Source organism: Bombina bombina, chromosome 3 (assembly GCF_027579735.1).
Source record: "Bombina bombina isolate aBomBom1 chromosome 3, aBomBom1.pri, whole genome shotgun sequence".
Taxonomy (NCBI): Eukaryota; Metazoa; Chordata; class Amphibia; order Anura; family Bombinatoridae; genus Bombina; species Bombina bombina.
The window spans coordinates 698,180,743-698,205,498 of NC_069501.1; the positions used below are offsets into that span (position 1 = coordinate 698,180,743).

Below are 24,756 nucleotides of genomic sequence, written 5' to 3' on the forward strand. Positions count from 1 at the left end.
GAAGTCTTTGGCAATATTTAATATATTAATGTTTTATTTTTGCATTAAGCTTGCATGAAAAGCTTATTCTTCATATCCAAGTATAAGAAAACAAGATTTTAGTTTTTCTCATATTTGGCAATTTTTTGAAAGGGAAACATTGCGCTTATTTGGCTTGTGAGGATCCTTGTAAGCACATTGTAAGCACTACTAGGAAAGGTGGTTTACCTCTAGTTTGTGAAATTATTGATCCAGAGCTTTATAAAAATGAATATGGATGAATGTAATAGCTATTTTTCTCTAAATATATTGTTAATTTAAAAACATTACACCTAGAGTTGTGTATCACGGTGAACACACTGATAAAAAGTATGTTCTTGTATATTTAAAGGGTCATGAAATTAAAAAAATAATAATAATTCAGATAGAGCATGCAATTTTCAACAACTTTCTAATTTACTTCAAATTTTCTTTGTTCTCTTGGTATCTTTTGTTGAATGTCAGGGACGTAAGCTCAGGAGCGTGTACGTACTTGGATCACTATATGGCAGCAGTTTTGCAAGAATGCTATCCATTTGCAAGAGCACTAGATGACAACACTATTTCCTGCAATGCAGTTTATAAGAAACCTACCTAGGTATCTCTTTAACAAATAATTTTATGGGAACTACGCAAATTTGATAATGAAAGTAATTTGGAAACTTTATAAAAATTGTAGGATTTGTCTGATCATCACAAAAGAATTTCTGGGTTTCATAGCCCTTTAAATATTTAACATGCTGAAATATATGAGGGGAAAAAAATAATACAAAATATTCAGTTCAGAACAAGGCAACACATTTTATTTAAAAAGGCCTTTGTGTATGACAGGAACATACTGTAAAAATCATTGAAAAAAAAAATAAAATAAAAAGGCATTAATACATATTGAAATATACAATTTTTGTACATAAATTACAGGATTTCCTTTAGCATCCAAAGTGTGCATTGATGACTAGTAGTTCATAGGACCAGGAATTTGCACATTCACACCACCATAGTCCAACATGTACATGGGCCACTGCTGGAACACAGAAAAACAAACACATTTAGTATCAAAAAGATCAAAATAAAAACCATAATCAAGTTGTACAAGAAGTATTTTACTTAGGAGTTTGAGATATATTTGTTTTTTATATTTCTTAGATTAAATAAAAATTACAATATTTTAACATTAAAAGACACAGGGCTAGATTACAAGTGGCGCGCTATTAGATTTGTTTGCTTGCACGCTAACAGCGCACAAAGTAAGCTTTCAACATGGGTGTTCAACATTCTGTATTTGTAAGATCCTTAGGAAACACATTCATAATCTAAAGAGTTGAGAATTTGGCAACAATTGCTAAAAATGGTTAATTTATTTCTAAAAAACCCCAAATACCATTAGCCAGTTTAGGACTAGGTTACGACTGGTATAGATATATATTTTACAAAAAAAAACATCAGATATATAGAAATATGTATTTAAGAATAAATAAAACATATTCTTCTATGTGAAGAACATTGGAATGTGAAATATTCATATTTTATGTTGGGTAAGCACACGGTTAAACACGATCGGGTTTGCGCACGAGCAACGGTGTTAGTTCAACCCCCCCCAATATTTCACGCTTCATTTAAGTTTATGGGGGAATACGTTAACATGGTCACTATATTCAAAATTCGTCCTTTTATGCGTGCAAAAACCCTCTGTCTAGCGAAGTTAAAAGCGGGAGCGATAAATTGAGTTACACTCGTAATCTAACCCTTAGTGAGTGATTGAAAATGTATTTTAAAAAAATGGCTGACTACAGTATGCAATTTTAGATGTTGTGCAGGTAATTGTAAAACTTGTAATGAAATAGCCATTAGACACACAGTTACTGGAGAAACCTTTAAAATATATTTTTTATGCAAATTGTAGATTCAAATGGGCAATATATCTACCTGAATGTACATTTTAATTTTAACAGTATGGGGTGAAACATCTAGAGAAGTAAAAGACAGAACTCAAGAACACTGAAAGAATATTAAGAATTGAATAAAGATGAATCAACTGCTAGACATTTTAACCATGACTATTGTCCCTGATTTATCTGGAAGAGTTCCTCAGAGGCGGAAACAGACACACATTACTTTGCAAGAGGGAACTATTTTAAATATGTAGGTTACAGACAAGAACTCATATTTCATTGACTGAATGTTTTGGTACATTATATGTATTTTTTTCTTATCTCTCTAAAACACCAAATTTTTGTACTAACGTTTGGATTTTTATTCACATATGGTGCATTACGGAGAATGTTTAGTTGGTTTTAAGTTCTTTTGTATTTAAGTATATATTAGTCATTTAATGATAGGAATGAAGGGAATGAAATGGTTAGATGTTAGCCTTATCAAAACAATATGCAGTTTTTGCTTTCCATTGAAGTCTATGGGATGAGAAGTTAAAACGGTTGCAATATTGTTTTGTGAGTGGTTGCCTTATGCTCGGGCGCAAACTTTTTAATTTCAATTAGTAATATGAGTGCAACCTGATGTGCGCAAAAAGCCTTCATCTAGCTAAGTAAATGAGCAAGCGGGAGCGCTAAATAACAGTCCACTCGTACTCTAACCCTATATGGGTTTGTGTGCAGATTTGCTTTACAACTACCTATTCAATATTTCTGCATATATATGTGTATTATATATATTCAGATTTATTAATATAAACCTCCCCCCCTCCAATATGGTTCCTAGAGAAACCTCTATTAACTTAATTTTCAAGGATTGTCATAAGATGTTTTCACATGGATATTCTGATGAATTGGAATATGGTCCAGAATGTATAAGGACAAAATAAATGAATGATTGTGAGATTGAGTCCGCTATGGATAAGACTATCCTGAATATTAATCAGGACTAATAGACAAGAAAGAGGCAGTGCGTATCAGTATACTTATATAATAAAGTATAATACAGAGCTTAGTAGATTTTATATATACATACCACTAGTGACATTGGATGTGCTGAGGACAGAGCTTCTACATTTGAAGAGGAAGAGGAGGAGGATGAAGAGGAATTTGAAGATGCTGAGGATACAGAATTCCCTTCAGAGACTCTCTTTCTCTTTCTTTTAGGAGTGACGTCTTTTTCTTGGTGAGAAAACAGAATGAAATTAATTAAATGGCTTATTGAGGAATATGGAAGTAGCAATTTCCATATGAACTGGCACACAATTTATTAAAATAAATGTGGTGTTTTTTTAACCGTCCACCACTAACCACTAAAATTAACTTGTCCATATCACTATTTAGTAAATAAATGTAATGGAGTGTTTTGAGTGTCATTCAACAAATGGATAGAGGAGGATCAGCAGCTTCAGAGGGACCTAGACCTGGATTTCAAGGTGTGTATCTAGGGCTGCTCTGTATTCGCAAAAAAATATATATATATAAAATTTCTAAGAAAGGGGTTGATCACAGACTATTGGCTAATTTGTTTTCATTGGGTCTTCTGAATTTTTTGTTTCAAAGTAATCACAGCTGTGAGATTTTGTGTGTTTTTCAGAGCTGAAAACGCATTTTCAACTTGCCGAAAAAGGCCTAATTTTTACATAGAGCCAAACTTTTCTCAGAGATCACAGTCTATTTCCTTGATACTTTTCAACAGGTTTTCCAGACCATTTACACTTATTAAATTGAACACCTAAAGGCATAATTCTATTGTTTTGCACATGTGCAGTACACTCTGAAATTTGATGTATATTTGTACATATGGTCTAGATTAAAGTTGTATTCATCACTATTGTATAGTCTATTAGGAGTGGTCAGGACACAACTTGTGTAGGTATTTAATACATGATATCCCGTACAGTTAACAAGATCTGTAGGAAAAGCAAGAAAACAGAAATCACAACCACAATATCTAGAAATGATGTGTAGCAATCAGATTCTGAAAACTTTTTTTTTTTTTAATTCATACTAGCATTTTTGTGATTGTACTGTTGTCCCCATAAACAGGATTTCAATTAACAATCACATATTCGTTACTGGGATGTAACTGTTTGCCTTCTGCCTTGTTTGTTGGCAACCGAGATCTTTTGCACAGGTTTTTTTAAAATATATAAAAATATGTCAATATAATCATTGAGAAAAACAAGTTGAATATACCCATCATGCCTATATACAAATAGTATTCCTAATGTTTAGCAGTGATCAGGATAGATTTCAATTACAATAGGTTGATCTCACACTTGTAAATTATCATTTCCCTTACACACTATACAAAGGGGTTAATTCAAAAACAAAATGTATGCTTTTCTAATGAATTCATTTTTTTTAAATGAGCCATTACTCATGGGATTCAACTGCTGGCTACTAGGAGGAGGCAAATACTCCCAAAACTCCAAAAATACTTAATCCTCTACACCTCTCTGGTATGCTAGTCTTACTTATAGCCAAGAAAGGAGAACAAGAAAGGTAGGAAAGGACAAAGCAGGGAAAATAAGGTACAATCTAGAACTGCAGCCAGAAAACATTTTCTTTCTTAAGGTGGTGAATCTATGAGCCATTACTACTAGTAACTAATACCCAAGCTGTGGAGTCCACAAGTAATTTGGGCGGGACAACCGCTTCAGAAAAAGCAAAAACATCAAAGTGGTAGATTTTACAAAAAGGTATGTATTGATGATCATGTTGCTGCCTTGCTAATTTAATTAATGGAAGCTTCGTTTTTGAAAACCCAAGAAGTGGAAAACTGATCTAGTAGAATCGGCTATAATGCAGTTTTGGGGGGACCTTATTGCTTCCAAGTTAGCCTTCAAAATCAAAAGTTTTAGCCAAAAAACTAAAGTAATGGCTGGAACCTTCTGGCCTTCGGGTATGCCTGGAAAATGTATAAACACATTTTAGGATTATCTGAAATCCTTAGTACCTTGTAAAAAGCATGTTAAAGCTCCCACTACATCTACATTATATAGAAGCCTATCCTTTGAATTTTTGGATTAGGACAAAGAAAAGGAACTACAAGTTCCAGATTAATGTTATCAAAAGAAACCAGATTTGGATAAAAGAAAAATGCAGTCCTTAAAACCGCCTTATCCTGGTGAAAAACAAGACAGAGAGACTTACAGGAAAGAGCCGTCAATTCAGAAAACTTTTCTGGCAAATGAAATTGATAAAAGAAACAATACATTACAGGAAACTTTGCATAGGCTAAATGGAGAGGCCTTCAAAATGCTTACAGCCATATTAGGTTTCCAAGTAGGATAAATTTGTGTAGACACTGGTATTATCCTGACTAAAGCTTGAAAAAGGCTCTGAATGTCAGGAAATTTAGCAATTTTCCTGTAGCATAATACGGAAAACACTGAAATCTGAACTTTAAAGAACTAGCAGATAAACTCTTATCAAAGCTATCTTTTAAAAAATGAAGAATTCTATGAATTCTAAAGGAAAGGCAACTAAAAACTTGTTCTTCACACCAGGAATTTTTTTTTTCCAAATCTTGTCAGAAATCTTTCTTGCCATGGGCTTTCTGGACTGAATTAAGGTTTCTACTACAGCATCAGAAAATCCTCTTTGTTTTAAAATGAGGCATTCAATCTTCAAGCCTTCAAGTTGAGAGGCTTGAGATCTTGATAATAAAAGTTGTCTTAAGAAAATAGGCAATGTCCTAATGGAAGAGATCACGGAGGACTATGAGCCCAAGCTGGGTCAATAAAAATTACTGATGAGAGCTCTTGCATGATCCAAGCTACTACTGTTGGCAGAAGAATAGTTGGAGAAAATCAGTATGCAAGACATAATGACCAGGGAGCTGCTAGAGAATTTATAAACTCTACCTGAGGTTCCATGGATTTTGCTAAATATCTGGGAATTTTGTTGTTCTAACGAGAAGCCATCAGGTAGACCCCCACTAATCTACAATCTGGTTGAAAACCTCCAGATGAAGACTCCATTCTCCTGGGTGAAGGGATTGGCAATTGCGATAGTCTGCTTACCATCGGATTTCCCCTGGAAATTAACTGCAGCAAATTGTATACAAATTATTCTCTGCTTAAGTCAAAATTAGGGAAACCTTCATCATTAAGGAACTGTAAGTTCCTCTAGATCACTGGTTTTCAAACCTGTCCTCAGGCCTCCCCAACAGGCCAGGTTTTTATGATAACCTTGGATAAGAGCAGGTAAAATAACCATGTTTACTAATCAGCTAATTATTTCACCTGTGTTTCAGTTAAGATATCCTCAAAACGTGGCCTGATTCCTAAGAAAGAGAACTCTTTGAAACATTGATCCTCCATCCATGCTGGCAAAGAAACAACAACATGTTGGAGTGATATACAGCTAAAGGTAAATTAGCCTGAACCTAGATAGTTTCTAGGTATGGATTCCTGAAATACCCATAGCCCTTATTACAGACAGAAGAGTTCCAAGAGCTTTGATAAAAATTCTGGGAGCTGTAGCCAGTCCAAATCTAAGAACAACACACTGAAAGTGTTTGTCCGAAAGGTAGACCTTAGAAATTGGAAGTGGTCTTTGTGGATAGGTATATGAATGTAAGCATCCTTCAAATATATCATGGACAAAGAATGACACTGCTGAATCAGAGGGAGAATAGCCCAAATAAGTTTCCATTTTGAAAGTAGGAACCCTGAGAAACTTGTTTAGAGTTCCTAAATCAAGAATGGCTGAATGCTCTATTCTTTTCCTTAGACCTCTTGTTCTGGGGAAAAAAGGCTCCCTATCCTCCAGATAAATGTAAAATGTTGGTGTCTAGACCAGACCCAAACAAAATATTTTCCCTTGAAGAGGGAGATAGTAGTCAAGATTTAAAAACCATGTCAGTTCACAATGACTGTAACCACAAAACTCTTCTGGTCAAAACAGCTAACACCATATTTTTAGTATTAAACTTGATTATATCAATAAAATAAAAGCATTATCAAATCTTACACATTTCCACTTATGTTAAAAAACTTCCTCTACGGAATCATCCTCCAATAGATTATAACGCCACAGAGTAGAAGTTACAGCAACACAAGAGATATTGATTGCTGGTCTCAACAATGATCCCACTTTCTATGAAAGGACTCCAATTTTCAGTCCATAGGGTTTTTAAAAGATGTATTATCTGCCAGGGGAATAATAGTGTGATTGGCTGAAGTGAAGATAGCCCCATCCACGTTAGGAAAAATTTCCCAAAACTCTTTACTAGAAGTTGGAAAACTAAACATCCTTTTACATTTTGAACCTGAATTATAAGAAATACCTATTTTGAACCATTCCTTAGTTACTATTTGTGTAATAGCTTCAGGGCCCAGGTCTTAGCAGACGGTTTGAAAATCAAGTCAAGTGCTTGAGGATTAGAATCCTGTACATATAGAGTGCATAAGACCTATTTTAGTAGTGTGTGAAGATGTTCAAGCTTGAACATGAAAAATAAGGATTCAGAATCTCGATCAGTGACTGACTCCTGATTATATCAAAGTATTTTACCTTCAGACAACTCATCTGAGGAGTCAGAATCTGAATCAATAAGTTGTTTAGCTGATATGATCTTTTGAGATTCAGAGTTGCTAGACAAGCTGACTGTTGGTTGAGTATCAGACACAGTCTTTTGTGATTACCTGGAGGAGGCTTGGCCGCCAGCATCTCAGAAACAAGAGCGTACAAAATCTTTAAATCCTTGAGCAAATTCTAAGACACTCCATTGTACGGAGCAGACAGAGAAGACAGATACTCTTATAAACGAAAGCAGAAATACTTTGGTTAGCATGCAAAAAAAAAAAAAAAGATTCACACCAATTTTGCAAAGCTGAGCTGGAGAAGTTACAACTACATGTTTGCAATATACATATTTAAATTGGCTAAATCAATAATCATTCTAAAGGGTCTTGAGATAACAAAGTTGGGAAAGTACCAGTATGCTACATCTTTAATAATAAATAACAGGTATAAACAGATTTCCACTAACAGTAAATACCACTAAGAATAATTAGTATTACAAACAAACATATAATAATAATTAGGGTCCTGAAAATGTAAGAACCGGGAAGTGAAAGGCAAAGCAGGACCCTCTTAGGGCAAGATTACAAGTCACGCGTTCTGATTTTTCGCACGCAATATGGTCTTTTGCAATCAATTGCATTGCGCAGCTATTACAAGTCTTGAAAAATCGCGATTGCTCGCACGCATTCACCTTTTTACACACCAATGCTTTCCGTGTTCAAAGAGCTGCAGTTAATGGTTTTGCACAACAAAGTACACTTACACTCATATTAACATTATCTAATAAAAATTACTTAAAGTAATGTCCTCTGGCTATAATGTACCTCATATAATGTACCTGCTAACAGCCTGTGGGCTATGTGAGTGCATGAATTAGTTCACTCACCGTAAGACGCACCCACTCTACCACACTTACCCACAGCTGCAGAAAACATAATTTATGCTTACCTGATAAATTCCTTTCTCCTGTAGTGTAGTCAGTCCACGGGTCATCCATTACTTATGGGATATTAACTCCTCCCTAACAGGAAGTGCAAGAGGATCACCCAAGCAGAGCTGCTATATAGCTCCTCCCCTCTACGTCACACCCAGTCATTCGACCGAAAACCAAACGAGAAAGGAGAAACTATAGGGTGCAGTGGTGACTGGAGTATAATTTAAAATTTAGACCTGCCATAAAAAACAGGGCGGGCCGTGGACTGACTACACTACAGGAGAAAGGAATTTATCAGGTAAGCATAAATTATGTTTTCTCCTGTTAAGTGTAGTCAGTCCACGGGTCATCCATTACTTATGGGATACCAATACCAAAGCTAAAGTACACGGATGACGGGAGGGACAGGCAGGATCTTTACACGGAAGGAACCACTGCCTGAAGAACCTTTCTCCCAAAAACAGCCTCAGAAGAAGCAAAAGTGTCAAATTTGTAAAATTTGGAAAAAGTATGAAGAGAAGACCAAGTTGCAGCCTTGCAAATCTGTTCAACAGAAGCCTCATTCTTAAAGGCCCACGTGGAAGCCACAGCTCTCGTAGAATGAGCTGTAATTCTTTCAGGAGGCTGCTGTCCAGCAGTCTCATAGGCTAAACGTATTATGCTACGAAGCCAAAAAGAGAGAGAGGTAGCAGATGCTTTTTGACCTCTCCTCTGTCCAGAATAAACGACAAACAGGGAAGAAGTTTGGCGAAAATCTTTAGTTGCCTGTAAATAAAATTTCAGGGCACGGACTACGTCTAGATTGTGCAGAAGTCGTTCCTTCTTTGAAGAAGGGTTAGGGCACAATGATGGAACAACAATCTCTTGATTGATATTCTTGTTAGTGACTACCTTAGGTAAGAACCCAGGTTTAGTACGCAGAACTACCTTGTCTGAATGAAAAATCAGATAAGGAGAATCACAATGTAAGGCCGATAACTCAGAGACTCTACGAGCCGAGGAAATAGCCATTAAAAAACAGAACTTTCCAAGATAACAGCTTGATATCAATGGAATGAAGGGGTTCAAACGGAACACCCTGTAAAACGTTAAGAACTAAGTTTAAGCTCCACGGTGGAGCAACAGTCTTAAACACAGGCTTAATCCTGGCCAAAGCCTGACAAAAAGCCTGAACGTCTGGAACTTCTGACAGACGTTTGTGTAAAAGGATGGACAGAGCTGAGATCTGTCCCTTTAAAGAACTTGCAGATAAACCCTTTTCTAAACCTTCTTGTAGAAAAGACAATATCCTAGGAATCCTAACCTTACTCCATGAGTAACTCTTGGATTCGCACCAGTGTAAATATTTACGCCATATCTTATGGTAAATTTTCCTGGTAACAGGTTTCCTAGCCTGTATTAAGGTATCAATTACTGACTCCGAAAATCCACGCTTTGATAAAATCAAGCGTTCAATCTCCATGCAGTCAGCTTCAGAGAAATTAGGTTTTGATGTTTGAAAGGACCCTGAATTAGAAGGTCCTGTCTCAGAGGCAGCGACCAAGGTGGACAGGATGACATGTCCACTAGATCTGCATACCAGGTCCTGCGTGGTCACGCAGGCGCTATTAGAATCACCGATGCTTTCTCCTGTTTGATCCTGGCAATCAATCGAGGAAGCATCGGGAAGGGTGGAAACACATAAGCCATCTTGAAGGTCCAAGGTGCTGTCAGAGCATCTATCAGGACCGCTCCCGGGTCCCTGGATCTGGACCCGTAACAATGAAGCTTGGCGTTCTGGCGAGACGCCATGAGATCCATATCTGGTTTGCCCCAACGTCGAAGTATTTGGGCAAAGACCTCCGGATGAAGTTCCCACTCCCCCGGATGAAAAGTCTGGCGACTTAGGAAATCCGCCTCCCAGTTCTCCACGCCTGGGATGTGGATCGCTGACAGGTGGCAAGAGTGAGACTCTGCCCAGTGAATTATCTTTGAAACTTCCATCATCGCTAGGGAACTCCTTGTCCCTCCCTGATGGTTGATGTAAGCCACAGTCGTGATGTTGTCCGACTGAAACCTGATGAACCTCAGAGTTGCTAACTGACGCCAAGTCAGAAGGGCATTGAGAACTGCTCTCAATTCCAGAATGTTTATTGGAAGGAGATTCTCCTCCTGAGTCCATGATCCCTGAGCCTTCAGGGAATTCCAGACAGCGCCCCAACCTAGTAGGCTGGCGTCTGTTGTTACAATTGTCCAGTCTGGCCTGCTGAAGGGCATCCCTCTGGACAGATGTGGCCGAGAAAGCCACCACAGAAGAGAATCTCTGGTCTCTTGATCCAGATTCAGCATAGGGGACAAATCTGAGTAATCCCCATTCCACTGACTTAGCATGCACAATTGCAGCGGTCTGAGATGCAGGCGTGCAAAAGGTACTATGTCCATTGCCGCTACCATTAAGCCGATTACCTCCATGCATTGAGCCACTGACGGGTGTGGAATGGAATGAAGGATCCGGCAAGCATTTAGAAGTTTTGTTAACCTGTCCTCTGTCAGGTAAATCTTCATTTCTACAGAATCTATGAGAGTCCCTAAGAAGGGAACTCTTGTGAGTGGCAATAGATAACTCTTTTCTTCGTTCACTTTCCACCCATGTGACCTTAGAAATGCCAGTACTAACTCTGTATGAGACTTGGCAGTTTGGAAACTTGACGCTTGTATCAGAATGTAGTCTAGGTACGGAGCTACCGATATTCCTCGCGGTCTTAGTACCGCCAGAAGAGAACCCAGAACCTTTGTAAAGATTCTTGGAGCCGTAGCTAACCCGAAGGGAAGAGCTACAAACTGGTAATGCCTGTCTAGGAAGGCAAACCTTAGATACCGGTAATGATCCTTGTGAATCGGTATGTGAAGGTAGGCATCCTTTAAATCCACTGTGGTCATGTACTGACCCCTTTGGATCATGGGTAAGATTGTCCGAATAGTTTCCATTTTGAATGATGGAACTCTTAGGAATTTGTTTAGGATCTTTAAATCCAATATTGGTCTGAAGGTTCCTTCTTTCTTGGGAACCACAAACAGATTTGAGTAAAACCCTTGTCCGTGTTCCGACCGCGGAACCGGATGGATCACTCCCATTAGTAAAAGATCTTGTACACAGCGTAGAAACGCCTCTTTCTTTATCTGGTTTGTTGACAACCTTGAAAGATGAAATCTCCCTTGTGGAGGAGAAGCTTTGAAGTCCAGAAGATATCCCTGAGATATGATCTCCAACGCCCAGGGATCCTGGACATCTCTTGCCCAAGCCTGGGCGAAGAGAGAAAGTCTGCCCCCCACTAGATCCGTTTCCGGATCGGGGGTCCTCACTTCATGCTGTCTTAGGGGCAGCAGCAGGTTTTCTGGCCTGCTTGCCCTTGTTCCAGGTCTGGTTAGGTTTCCAGCCTTGTCTGTAGCGAGCAACAGTTCCTTCCTGTTTTGGAGCAGAGGAAGTTGATGCTGCTCCTGCCTTGAAGTTACGAAAGGCACGAAAATTAGACTGTCTAGCCCTTGGTTTGGCTATGTCTTGAGGCAGGGCATGGCCCTTACCTCCCGTAATGTCAGCGATAATTTCTTTCAAACCGGGCCCGAATAATGACTGCCCCTTGAAAGGTATGTTAAGCAATTTAGATTTAGAAGTCACATCAGCTGACCAGGATTTTAGCCACAGCGCTCTGCGCGCCTGAATGGCGAATCCGGAATTCTTAGCCGTAAGTTTAGTTAAGTGTACTACGGCATCAGAAATAAATGAATTAGCTAGCTTAAGGGCTTTAAGCTTGTGTGTAATCTCATCCAATGGAGCTGTGTCAAGGGTCTCTTCCAGAGACTCAAACCAAAATGCCGCCGCAGCCGTGACAGGCGCAATGCATGCAAGGGGTTGCAATATAAAACCTTGTTGAACAAACATTTTCTTAAGGTAACCCTCTAACTTTTTATCCATTGGATCTGAAAAGGCACAGCTATCCTCCACCGGGATAGTGGTACGCTTAGCTAAAGTAGAAACTGCTCCCTCCACCTTAGGGACCCTTTGCCATAAGTCCCGTGTGGTGGCGTCTATTGGAAACATTTTTCTGAATATAGGAGGGGGTGAGAAAGGCACACCGGGTCTATCCCACTCCTTAGTAACAATTTCAGTAAGTCTCTTAGGTATAGGAAAAACGTCAGTACATGTCGGTACCGCAAAATATTTATCCAACCTACATATTTTCTCTGGGATTGCAACCGTGTTACAATCATTCAGAGCCGCTAACACCTCCCCTAGTAATACACGGAGGTTTTCCAGCTTAAATTTAAAATTTGAAATGTCTGAATCCAGTTTATTTGGATCAGATCCGTCACCCACAGAATGAAGCTCTCCGTCTTCATGTTCTGCAATTTGTGACGCAGTATCAGACATGGCCCTAGCATTATCAGCGCACTCTGTTCTCACCCCAGAGTGGTCTTGTTTACCCCTAAGTAGATAAAACTTCAGTCATAACATTAGCCATGTCTTGTAAAGTGATTTGTAATGGCCGCCCTGATGTACTTGGCGTTACAATATCACGCACCTCCTGAGCGGGAGATGCAGGTACTGACACGTGAGGCAAGTTAGTCGGCATAACTTCCCCCTCGTTCTCTGGTGAATTTTGCTTAACTTGTACAGATTGGCTTTTATTTAAAGTAGCATCAATGCAATTAGTACATAAATTTCTATTGGGCTCCACCTTGGCCTTTGAACATATTGCACAAAGAGATTCCTCTGTGTCAGACATGTTTAAACAAACTAGCAATTAGACTAGCAAGCTTGGAAAATACTTTTCAAATGAATTTACAAGCAATATAAAAAACGTTACTGTGCCTTTAAGAAGCACACAAAAAAACTGTCACTTTGATATAACAATGAACCGGTTTAGTTATAGCAATCAATTTTTCATATGAAATGCATTAATTTAGCAAATGGATTATTAACCCCTTAATACCAAAAAACGATTGACAAATCAAATAAATACGTTTTTATCACAGTCAAAGCACAGTCTCACAGGTCTGCTGTGAGTGATTACCTCCCTCAAACTAGTTTTGGAGACCCCTGAGCTCTGTAGAGACGTCCTGGATCATGCAGGGAGAATAAGGAAGACTGTGACTGAATTTTTAATGCATAGTAAAAGCGCCAAAATAGGCCCCTCCCACTCATAATACAGCAGTGGGGAAGCCAGTAAACTGATTTTATTCAAAATAAACGACAGCCAAGTGGAAAATAATGCCCATAAATTTTCACCAAGTACCTCAGAGAGAAAAACGATTAACCTGCCAGTAAACGTTTTAAATATATGAAATAATAATAAAAGCCTGTTGCTAGTCGCTATCACTGCAGAAAGGCTATAAGTTATATGTATACCGTATTTTCTTAGTGAAGTGCCATTCCCCAGAAATACTTTAGTGCCAACATACATACATAACAGCCTGATACCAGTTGCTACTACTGCATTTAAGGCTGTACTTACATTATATTGGTATTAGCAGTATTTTCTCAGTCAATTCCATTCCTTAGAAAATAATATACTGCAACATACCTCTTTGCAGGTGAACCCTGCCCGCTGTCCCCTGTTCTGAAGTTACCTCGCTCCTCAGAATGGCCGAGAACAGCAAATGGATCTTAGTTACGTCCGCTAAGATCATACACAAACTCAGGTAGATTCTTCTTCTAATACTGCCTGAGAAGAAACAACACACTCCGGTGCTGTTTAAAACAACAAACTTTTGATTGAAGTAATAAAAAACTAAATTTAATAACCACACTCCTCTCACACATCCTATCTATTAGTTAGGTGCAAGAGAATGACTGGGTGTGACGTAGAGGGGAGGAGCTATATAGCAGCTCTGCTTGGGTGATCCTCTTGCACTTCCTGTTAGGGAGGAGTTAATATCCCATAAGTAATGGATGACCCGTGGACTGACTACACTTAACAGGAGAAATAACTGTTTCCAGTAGAGAGCCCATCCAGTGTTGTGTACATCACAGAAGAAGATTTAATTGTGGAGTATATCAATGACCCAACAGGAGAAGGTTAAGAGATCGGTCCCTGCAACACCTTAGCAGGCTTGTCACTAACTCCTTTACTGGGAGTAATTGTCTAACTACCCCATACTCCAATCTCACATCTGTCTTTCAGTAGCAACTCTCCGAGGGGAAAATCAGCCTCAAATCAGTCTGAGGACCTTTCTCAACGAAGAATCTGGCTGGGAGGCATAGAATAGACTGGCAGAGGTGTGAAGAATTAAGTACTCTTGGAGTTTAAGGAATTTTTGCCTCCTCCAGTGGCCAGGAGTTAAATCCCAGGAGTAATAGATCATGGACTCTCACCACCTGATGAAAGAACTATAATGTTTCATCCTGGATGTCCTCTCACTACCTTAAGCTAAATTTCTCCAAAACCAAGCTCCTTATCCCCCCCCCCCTTTTTTTTAAATCCCTACCATGCTCAATGTCTTGGGATCACACTTGACTCAGATATCTCTTTCACTCCCTACATCCAGTCCAGTTTATCCAATTCCGGTCGCCTTCACCTTAAAAACATCTCCTAAATTCACCACTTCCTCACACAACACACAACATAAACTTTAATCTACGCTCTTATCATTTCCCGCCTTGACAATTGAAACTCCATTTTCTTCGGCCTCCCTATCTGCAGTTTATCTCCCTTACAATCCATAATAAATACCTCTGCAAGGTTGATCTTCCTTACATGTCGCTCCTCATATACTGCACCTCTCTGCTATTCCCTTCACTGGCTTCCTCTAACCTCCAGAATAAAACACAACATCCTGACTCTAACTTTTAAAACTCTCAATAACACTGCCCCACCCTATATCTCCAACCTAGTCTCCAGATACTCTCCCTCCCATCTCCTTTACTCTGCTCATGACCTCCTTCTCTCCTCCTCTCTTGTTACAACCTCACATTCCCGTCTACAAGACTTCTCCAGACTGGCCCTATTTTGTGGAACTCTCTGCCTTACGCCACAAGACTCTCCCGTAGTTTTCAATTTTTCAAGCACTCCTTAAAGACTCTACTGTTCAGGGATGCATATACACTAACATATATTTTACAGCTAAAAAACCCTTTATCCAAATTGCGTGGGCACAGAAAAGTTTTGGATTTTCTGAATAGTTTATATTTTGGAATATTTGTATATTTGCATTAGTAAAATGGGACTGCTTGGAGAGGGGATGGTAAAAAAATATCTTATGACAGGCAATATTTACACGTCATAATACAGATTATACATGCAACCTAAAGGAATTTTTATTTCATTTTTAATACTATTGTACACCCTTTAACAGAGGCGTAACTAGAAACCACAGGGCCCAGATGCAAGAATCTAAGAAGGGCCCCCCCTGAATCCACATTTTTTCTTTCATGATTAAGATAGAGCATGCAATTTTAAGCAACTTTCTAATTTACTCCTATTAGCAAATTTTCTTCATTCTCTTGGTATCTTTATTTAAAAAGCAAGAATGTAAGTTTAGATGCCGGCCCATTTTTTGTGAACAACCTGGGTTGTTCTTGTTGATTGATGGATAAATTCACCTACCAGTAAACAAGTGCTGTCCAGGCGTCTGAACCAAAAAGTGCCTGGCTCCTTAGCTTAGATGCCTTCTTTTTCAAATAAAGATAGCAAGAGAACAAAGAAAAATTGATAATAGTAGTAAATTAGAAAGCTGCTTAAAATTGCATGCTCTATCTGAATGACTAAATAAAAAATTTGGGTTCAGTGTCCCTTTAACACAGAAAAAAAAATGTGAATCAGATTACAGTGTTTTCTGTGAGTCTCTTTGTGTGTGTTTTCTGTGTTTTTTCTTGTGTGTCTCTGTGTGTGTATTTTCTGTGAGTGTCTGTGTATGTATTTTCTGTGAGTGTCTGTGTGTGTTTTGTGTGAGTGTCTGTGTGTGTGTTTTCTGTGAGTGTCTGTGTGTGTTTTCTGAGAGTGTCTGTGTGAGTTTTTTTCTGTGGGTGTCTGTGTGAGTATGTCTATGTATTTGTGTTACTACAATTACAACATTTTCAAGTTTATATAAAAAAATCTGAGAGAAAAGTGTGCCAGATGCACACAAACTCCCATAGGGGGCGCTTCTTACTTTGAGCTGACATAAATAATCACCAACATATACAAATAGATCATAAAGTCCATATAATCCAATACAAGGCAGCTCTCTGTCAAAGGATAGTCAAATTTTTCGTTTTTGCACATTTTCAAGTTTCACTACACTTGAATAAAGTGCACACATTTTAGTCATTTGGCTAAAAATTGCACAGGTCAAGGTGGGGGGGCCCGATCAATGGTTTTGTCAGGGGCCCCAACATTTTTAATGGCAGCCCTGCTAACAAACCATTACAAATATTTCCAAGCTGAAAATTTTATTACAGGTTCTCCACTACAATTTGATTGTGCATTAAAGAAAAAAATAAAGAAAAAAACAACAACCCTATTTTCTTCCCGGATTAAAATATATAAAACTATGGCATTTAAATAGAATATAGGAAATTAGACAATTCAGCTCGAAATAGATAATTCACTTACGTATTTGTGGGACTTCAGTGCAGATTTCAGAAAAAGGCCTGCGTTAAGAATAAGGTAAATAATTAGTTCCATTTATCAGACATGGAATGACAAGACACAATCTATAGTCCAAGTAAGAGTTTAAGGATGGATAATTCTATACACAAATATAAATTGCATTTATGTGAAATGAAAAATGGTAGTCAGACACAATGATAGTGATAGTGCTGTTTAGAACGGAATAGCAATTTTCCCAACTGTACTTTTAAATGGGCAGTCTCTATTAAGAGCAAATCCCCCTTCTACCTAAATAAATGTTCCTCCTTTGTATGGCTTCCTATCTTATTATATGGATATCTTGTAGAACAGCAAAAGAGTCACCACATAGAACAGTATCGTCAAGTTAAATGGAGCATACAATCAGACGATTTAAAACTCACATAAGGAGCGGCACTTGTAGTGCCAGAAACAGCAGGTCGGGACCTCTTAGTCATCCGACAGACTCAATCGGCGATATCCGCAGTCTGGTCACATGGATATGTCTCACCAATCAGAGGCAACAAAATATTAACGCCTTCCTGTAGTAGTTCCAATCAGCACGACCGGATTAGGAGGTGTGTAAGAAGAGCCCCGCAATCACCTGTGCCAAAACGCTTGCTATACATACTTGGCAAAATAATTAGTGGTGAAGGGTGGTCGAATGGAGGTGGACAAGGGAATAAAAAGTTGTTTCTAATGATTGCTCCTATTAGATCCAAAAGGACAGCCTGCGTCTAGGTTGTTTTCATGTAAACACTCCTTTTCTAGATCTCCATAGTGTCCCTGCATGGGCGTCACTCCTCTCTTGCTAAATCTCGTGCAGGGACACTATGGAGATCTAGAAAAGGAGCGTTTACATGAAAACAACCTAGATGCAGGCTGTCCTTTTGGTTCTTGGTAAACAGATTCTGTTCACCTTTACTCAAACGCATACCTTACCTCATAGGATTGAGGTAACGGTTGGAACTAAACCCAAAGAAGAAGAGCACAATCCATCATCAAGATCTAATAGGAGCAATCATTAGAAACAACTTTTTATTCCCTTGTCCACCTCCATTCAACCACCCTTCACCACTAATTATTTTGCTGAGTATGTATAGCAAGCGTATCGGCAAAGGTGATTGTATGCTCCATTTAACTTGGCGATACTGTTCTATGTGGCGCCTCTTTTTCTGCTCTACAGGATATCCATCTGACTTCTTACTTTTGGAAGAGCTACCATCTACTTGATCGATTTGGATACTTTGCCGCAATCATTAGCGCACCTCCATAGGGTGTCACTAGCCCTATTCTTTTCCATTATCTTATTATAAAAGCCTTGATAAAATTCTGCTGTCTCACTCCATTATGGGCTCTTTTTTTTTTGAGAAATTAAAATACCATGAATTTGAACTATTTATTTATGTAAAATTTATGTTAAATGGATATAGTAAAAATGAAACAATTCTTATAAGGCAGTTTGACATTAGAAACAATCAGCTAGATTACAAATTTGTGGGTTCGTCTTTTAACGCGGAAAATATGGTATTTTCAGCGTTAAAACAGCACCGCAGCCATTACAAGTCTTGTCGGTATAGGTGTACTGTAAGCCTTCTAGCCTGTAACACAACGTCAGTACCGCACTCGTAAACATGATGTTTTTGCATGGGATTCCCATAGCACTGGTATTACGAGTTTTGCAGTCAGGCTAAAAAGCGAGCGTTACAGCCTAAAACGACAAGATCTGTACCGCCATGTAAAGTCAGTAGTTATGAGTTTTCAGCTACAAAGCTGTAACATAAAACTCGTAACTAATGTTTTAAAAAGTATACTAACAACCATAAACTACCTATTAACCCCTAAACCAGGGCCCTCCCGCATCGCAAACACTATATTAAACTAATATAACCCCTATTCTGCCGCTCCCGACATAGCCGCCACTAATAAAATTTATTAACCCCTATTCCTATGCTACCCGACATCGTCACCACTATAATAAAGTTATTAACCCCTAAACTTCGGCCCTCCCGCATCGCAAACACTATTTAAATATTATTAACCCCTAATCTGCTGTTTGCCCACATCGCCCCCACTATACTAAAGTTATTAAGCCCTACACCGCCGCCACTATAATAAACCTATTAACTCCTAAACTGAAAGCCCCCCCACAACGAAATATAATAAATTAAACTATTAACCCCTAAACCAAAAGCCCCCCACATCGCAATAAACAAATTTAAACTAGTAACCCCTAAACGCCCCCCTAACTTTATATTAAAATACCAATTCCTCTAGCTTAAATTAAACTTAAACTTACCTGTCAAATTAAAAAAAACTAAGTTTAAACTAACAATTAAACTAATATAATGATTAAAATAAAATTAAACTAACTACCAATTAAATAAACTAAACTACACATTAAAAAAATCCTTACACTACTCTAAAAATTACAAAGTATCTAATTACTAAAAAAAACAAAAACAACTAAATTACAAAAAATAACAATCACTAAATTACGGAAAATACCAAACGAAATTATCAAAAATAAAAAAGAACTACACCTAATAGCTCACACAAAATAAAAAAAACCTAGCCTACAATAAATTATCAATGGCCCTTAAAAGGGCCTTTTGTAGGGCATTGCCCTAAGTCAAACAGCTCTTTTACCTGTAAAAAAAAATACAAAGACCCCCCCAACAGTATAACCCACCACCCAACCATCCCCCCAAAATAAAAAACCTAAATCTAAAAATACCTAAGCTACCAATTGCCCTGAAATGGGCATTTGGATGGGCATTGCCCTTAAAAGGGTATTTAGCTCTTTAACATGCCCAAACCCTAATCTAAAAATAAAACCCACCCAAAAAACCTAATAGAATGAGAGCTGCTTAAATCCCATTGGCTGATTTTAACAGCCAATAGGATTTTAACAGCTCTAATTCCTATTGGCTGATTAAAATTTTTCAGCCAATAGGAATGCAAGGGACGCCATCATGGATCGTGTACCTTGCATTGAAGATTCAGTGTACGGCAGCGACCGTATGAAGAGGATGCTCCGTGCCTGATGTCTTCAGGATGGACCCGCTCTGCGTTGCCGGGATCAAGATAAAAGATGCTGTCTGGATGAAGATTGAAGAGGCCGTCTGGATGAAGACTTCTCGTCACTTGGATGTGGACTTCGCCCCGGGATGAAGATTGAAGAGGCCGCCTGGATGAAAACTTCTCGCCGCCTGGATGAGGACTTTTCCGCCGGGATGAAGATCGTACAAGTGGGACTTCAAAAACTGTAAGTGGATCATCTTGGAGTTAGTGTTAGGTTTTTTTTAAGTTTTTTTTGGGTGGGTTATTTTTAGATTAGGGTTTGGGCAGTAAAAGAGCTAAATGCTCTTTTAAAGGGACATTATGCACTTATTTTTTCTTTGCATAAATGTTTTGTAGATGATCTATTTATATAGCCCATAAAGTTGTTTTTTTTAATAAAATGTATAGTTTTGCTTATTTTTAAATAACTCTTAACCAAGCCCCAAAGTTTTATATGAATACCGTCAGCTACCTCTACTTAGCTTGCTCCTGTTTGTGTAAAGGGTCTTTTCCTATGCAAAAGAAGGGGGAGGGGGAGTGTGTTATTTCCCACTTGCAGTGAGCTTTCCAGCTATCGTTTTAACAGAGCTAAACTGAGAGTGTCTAAGTAAGTTTTTAAACAGTTTTATACTGTATTTTTATATCAGTATCTGTGCATTCTTTATAGTAGTGTCTATTACATGCAGTTATATGAAAATGAGTGTATACTGTCCCTTTAAGGGCAATGCTCATCCAAATGCCCTTTTCAGGGCAATGGGTAGCTTAGGTTTTTTTAGATAGTTTTTCTTATTTTGTGGGTTTGGGGGGTGGGGGTTTGTAATGTTAGTGGGTGTTTGTAATTTTTTTTCCTAAACAGAGCTGATTTATTTAGGGCAATGCCCTACAAAAGGCCCTTTTAAGGGCCATTGGTAGTTTATTCTATATTAGGTTTTTTATTTTGGGGTGTTTTTTTAATGGGTATTAGAATAGGAATAATTTTTATTATTTTTGTTTGTTTGTTTTTCTTTTGTAGGAAAATAGCTATTATCTTTAGGGCCCTTTTAGGTGCCCTTGGTAGTTTGGGGGGGGGGTGTATACTCTTAGGGGGTGTTTGTTTTTTTTGTAGCAAAAGAGCTGTATAACTTAGGGCAATGCCCTACAAAAGGCCCTTTTAAGGGCCCTTGGTAGTTTATTTTATATTAGGCTTTTTTATTTTGGCGTAGGATTTTTTTTTAAAGGGTATTAGAATAGGAATAATTTTTAATTTTTTTGGGATAATTTCGTTTGTTGTTTTTTTTTTGTAATGGTAGGTTTTTTATTTTTTGTAATTTTAGGTTTTAGTGTAAGGTAGCTTAGGTTTTATTTGACAGGTAATTTTGTATGTATTTTAACTAGGTAGTTATTAAATAGTTAATAACTATTTACTAACTAGTCTACCTAGTAAAAATAATTACAAACTTACCAGTGAAATAAAAATAAAACCTAAGATAGGTACAATATAACTACTAGTTATATTGTAACTAGCTTAAGTTTTATTTCACAGGTAAGTATGTATTTAGTTTTAAATAGGTATTATTTAGTTAATAATTGTAAGTTTAATTTAGCTCTATTTTAATTATGTTAAAGTTAGGGGGTGTTAGGGTTATGTTAGGGTTAGGTTTAGGGGTTAATATAGTTTAATTTAGATTGTTGCGATGTGGGGGCTGGCGGTTTAGGGGTTAATAGGTTTATTTAGTTAATAATTGTAAGTTTAATTTAGCTCTATTTTAATTATGTTAAAGTTAGGGGGGGTTAGGGTTAGGTTTAGGGTTACGTTAGGGTTAGGGGTTAATAGTTTAATTTAGGTTGTTGCGATGTGGGGGGCTGGCGGTTTAGGGATGAATAGGTTTATTTAGTGGTAGTGATGTGGGAGTCCAGAGGTTTAGGGGTTAATAGCTTTATTTAGTTGCGGCGATGTCGGGGAGCAGCGAAATAGGGGTTAATATATTTATTATAGTGTGGGTGATATTGGGGTGCGGCGGAATAGGGGTTAATACCTTTATTTAGGTGGCGACGATATCGGGAGCGGCAGATTAGGGGTTAATAACTGTCGGCCATGTCGGGGCAGCAGATTAGGGGTGTTTATGTAAGGGTGTTAGGTTTAAACCGTATTTTCTTTTTCCCCATAGACATCAATGGGGCTGTGTTACGGAGCTTTTCTTTCCGCCATCGCAGGTGTTAGACTTTTTCTAACCTGTTCTCCCCATTGATGTCTATAGAGAAAGCGTGCACGAGCACGTCAAATCAGCGCTTGTTTTTGGTGCGGTATAGAGCTTAAAAACCCCATATCGCCTGCACAAGCCTTTTTTTTAAAACTTGTAATGGCAGAGCTATAACGATAATCGTTAATTTCACCATTAGGGCTCAAAACTCGTAATCTAGGCGAATGTAAATTAAAAGAAAAAAATATATGATCTAAAGAAAAGTAAAGCAAATTGATTATCATATTGTGTCAAGCAAAAGTCTCCCTCCTACAACAGCATTTTTTTTTCATTGCACAAAGTATAAAAACACGGACAATGAAATGCGATTAAGCATCAAACCCAGACATAGCAAGAAATAGTATAAGGTGCAAGAATTAGTGCAATTAGTAGTTACAAAAAGAAAAATGGCTAGAGTATATACATACATTGTGAAATACTGTAATATCGATGATTAAAGAACAAATGTATTGTAAATATGAATAAGTAAATAAAGTTTAAAATGTGTTAGATATGCGCAATATAAGTGAGATGTGTGCAAAAGCAGTAGTCAACACAGTAGTGGTAGATTGTCATCATAGTGCAAAAGTGCATAGTGCAAATCGGTAGTGAGCAGCAAATCAAATTTATATAAAGAAATAGTATAAAGTGCAAAAATTTTTGCAAATTGGAAGTTACAAAAATTAAGGGAAACTAGATGTATGGTCATACATTGTAAAATGTAATATCAATGATTAGAACGCAGTGTATTGTAAATATGGATAGGGAACAATGGCTTAAAAAACATTAAATGTATACAATATAGGTGTAAGTGTGCAAGAGCAATAGTCTAGACAGTGAAAGTCCTTATGTGCTAATAGTAAATTGACAGCATAGTGCAAGTGTGCAAAGTGCAGATCAGATAGTGAGCAGCAAGTAGGATAAATAGTGCTGTAAACAATGAGCAGCAATTATAATCCGAGGTAGTTTAGGTATGAGTAGTCAATAGGGGGGATTGAAAGTAAGCACTAAGAGTTTGTGTTCAGCAAGGTAACAGCTCTGGGAAATAAGCTATTCCGTAGCCTGTCTTTCTTGCCATACAGACTCCTATACCGCCTCCCGGATGGTAGGAGAGCAAACAATCCATGGCTGGAATAGGAAGGATTCCTGATGATACAGTGCACCCTCCGAAGACCTTGTTTGCGCTGGAGATCCTCAATGGTAGGTAACACCGATGATGTACTGGGCAGTTTTCACTACCCGTTGCAGGGCCTTCCGGTCAAAGTTGGTACAGTTACCGTACCACACTGTGATACAGTTGGTGAGAATACTCTCAATGGTACAACGGTAAAAATTGACCAGAATCTAAGGAGACAGATGAATATTCTTCAGCCTCCTCAGAAAGTAGAGTCGCTGTTGTGCCTTCTTCACCAGGGTAGAGGTGTTCAGTGTCCACGAAAGGTCTTCAGAGATGTGGATTCCCAGAAATGTAAAGCTGGTCACACGTCGTTCTTCCTCAGAACCATTTATATAAATGGGCATGTGTATGCAACGTTTGGTCTTTCTGTAATCCACAATGATCTCTTTAGTCTTCTTGGTGTTGAGGGTCAAGTTGTTTTTAGCGCGCTATGTCACCAGGTGCTTTACCTCCTCCCTGTAGGCTGACTCATTATTATTACTGATCTGACCCACCACGGTGGTATCATCTTTAAACTTAATAATGGTGTTGGACACATGCACAGGCAGATAGTCATAAGAAAAGAAAGCGTATAATAGTGGGCTCAATACGCAGCCTTGAGGGACACCAGTGTTCAGGGTCAAAGTAGAGGAGGTGTGGCTGCCTAACCTCACTGACTGAGGTCTGTTGGTCAAAAAGTCCAGAATCCAATTGCAAAGCGAGGTGTTAATGCCCAGGTCGTGGAGTTTAGCGACCAGCTTTACAGGAATGACAGTATTGAATGCTGAACTGAAATCAACAGCATCCTTATATAGGTGTTATTATTGTCCAAGTGGGTCAAGGCAGAGTGTAGTGCTGTGGAAATGGCATCTTTCGTTGACCCATTCGGGTAGTAAGCATATTGGTGGGGATCCAGTGTGCATGATAAACAGTCTTTGAGGTTAACCATGACCAACCTCTCAAAACAATTCATATTGATCCGGGTAAGTGCAATGGGGCGGTTAATGACCAAGGATGTACCCTGTATGTCATCAGGGGTTTTAAGCGCTGGAAGCAATCGTGATCGCTTCCAGTCGCTTCTAGGGTATTGCAGCAATGACTTGATATTGAGGCATTGTGCAATACCCTCTGGTAAGTATCCGATGCAGAGAGGGCCACTCGGTGGCCCTCTACGAATCGGCCAGCGATGATGCCGATCATTGCTGGCGTGGGAGGGATAGGAGGGAGGCGGGAGGGCGGCCCATCACTGGAGGGAGCTTGAGTAGGGTGGGAGGAGGGGGGTGTGTGTGTGAGGGGCGGGTGAGAAGGGGTG

The 24,756-nt window shown here is 38.5% G+C and overlaps 1 protein-coding gene across 7 annotated transcripts in view; it reads right to left on the bottom strand.

Moving 5' to 3' along the window:
* Positions 1–794: 794 nt before the first annotated feature.
* Positions 795–24,756, bottom strand: part of GTF2IRD1 (GTF2I repeat domain containing 1) — a 272,274-nt gene continuing 248,312 nt past the window's right edge. For 6 of the 7 annotated variants that reach the window (XM_053707481.1, XM_053707483.1, XM_053707486.1 and 3 more), the window contains 3 exons: positions 16,992–17,029; positions 2,986–3,131; positions 795–1,042 (listed from right to left, as the gene is read on the bottom strand). In XM_053707481.1, the coding sequence (XP_053563456.1) occupies positions 974–1,042; positions 2,986–3,131; positions 16,992–17,029 (253 nt within the window). In that variant the 3' untranslated portion in view covers positions 795–973. The remainder of the gene's footprint in view (positions 1,043–2,985; positions 3,132–16,991; positions 17,030–24,756) is intronic. The other variant, XM_053707485.1, reaches the window with a different exon arrangement.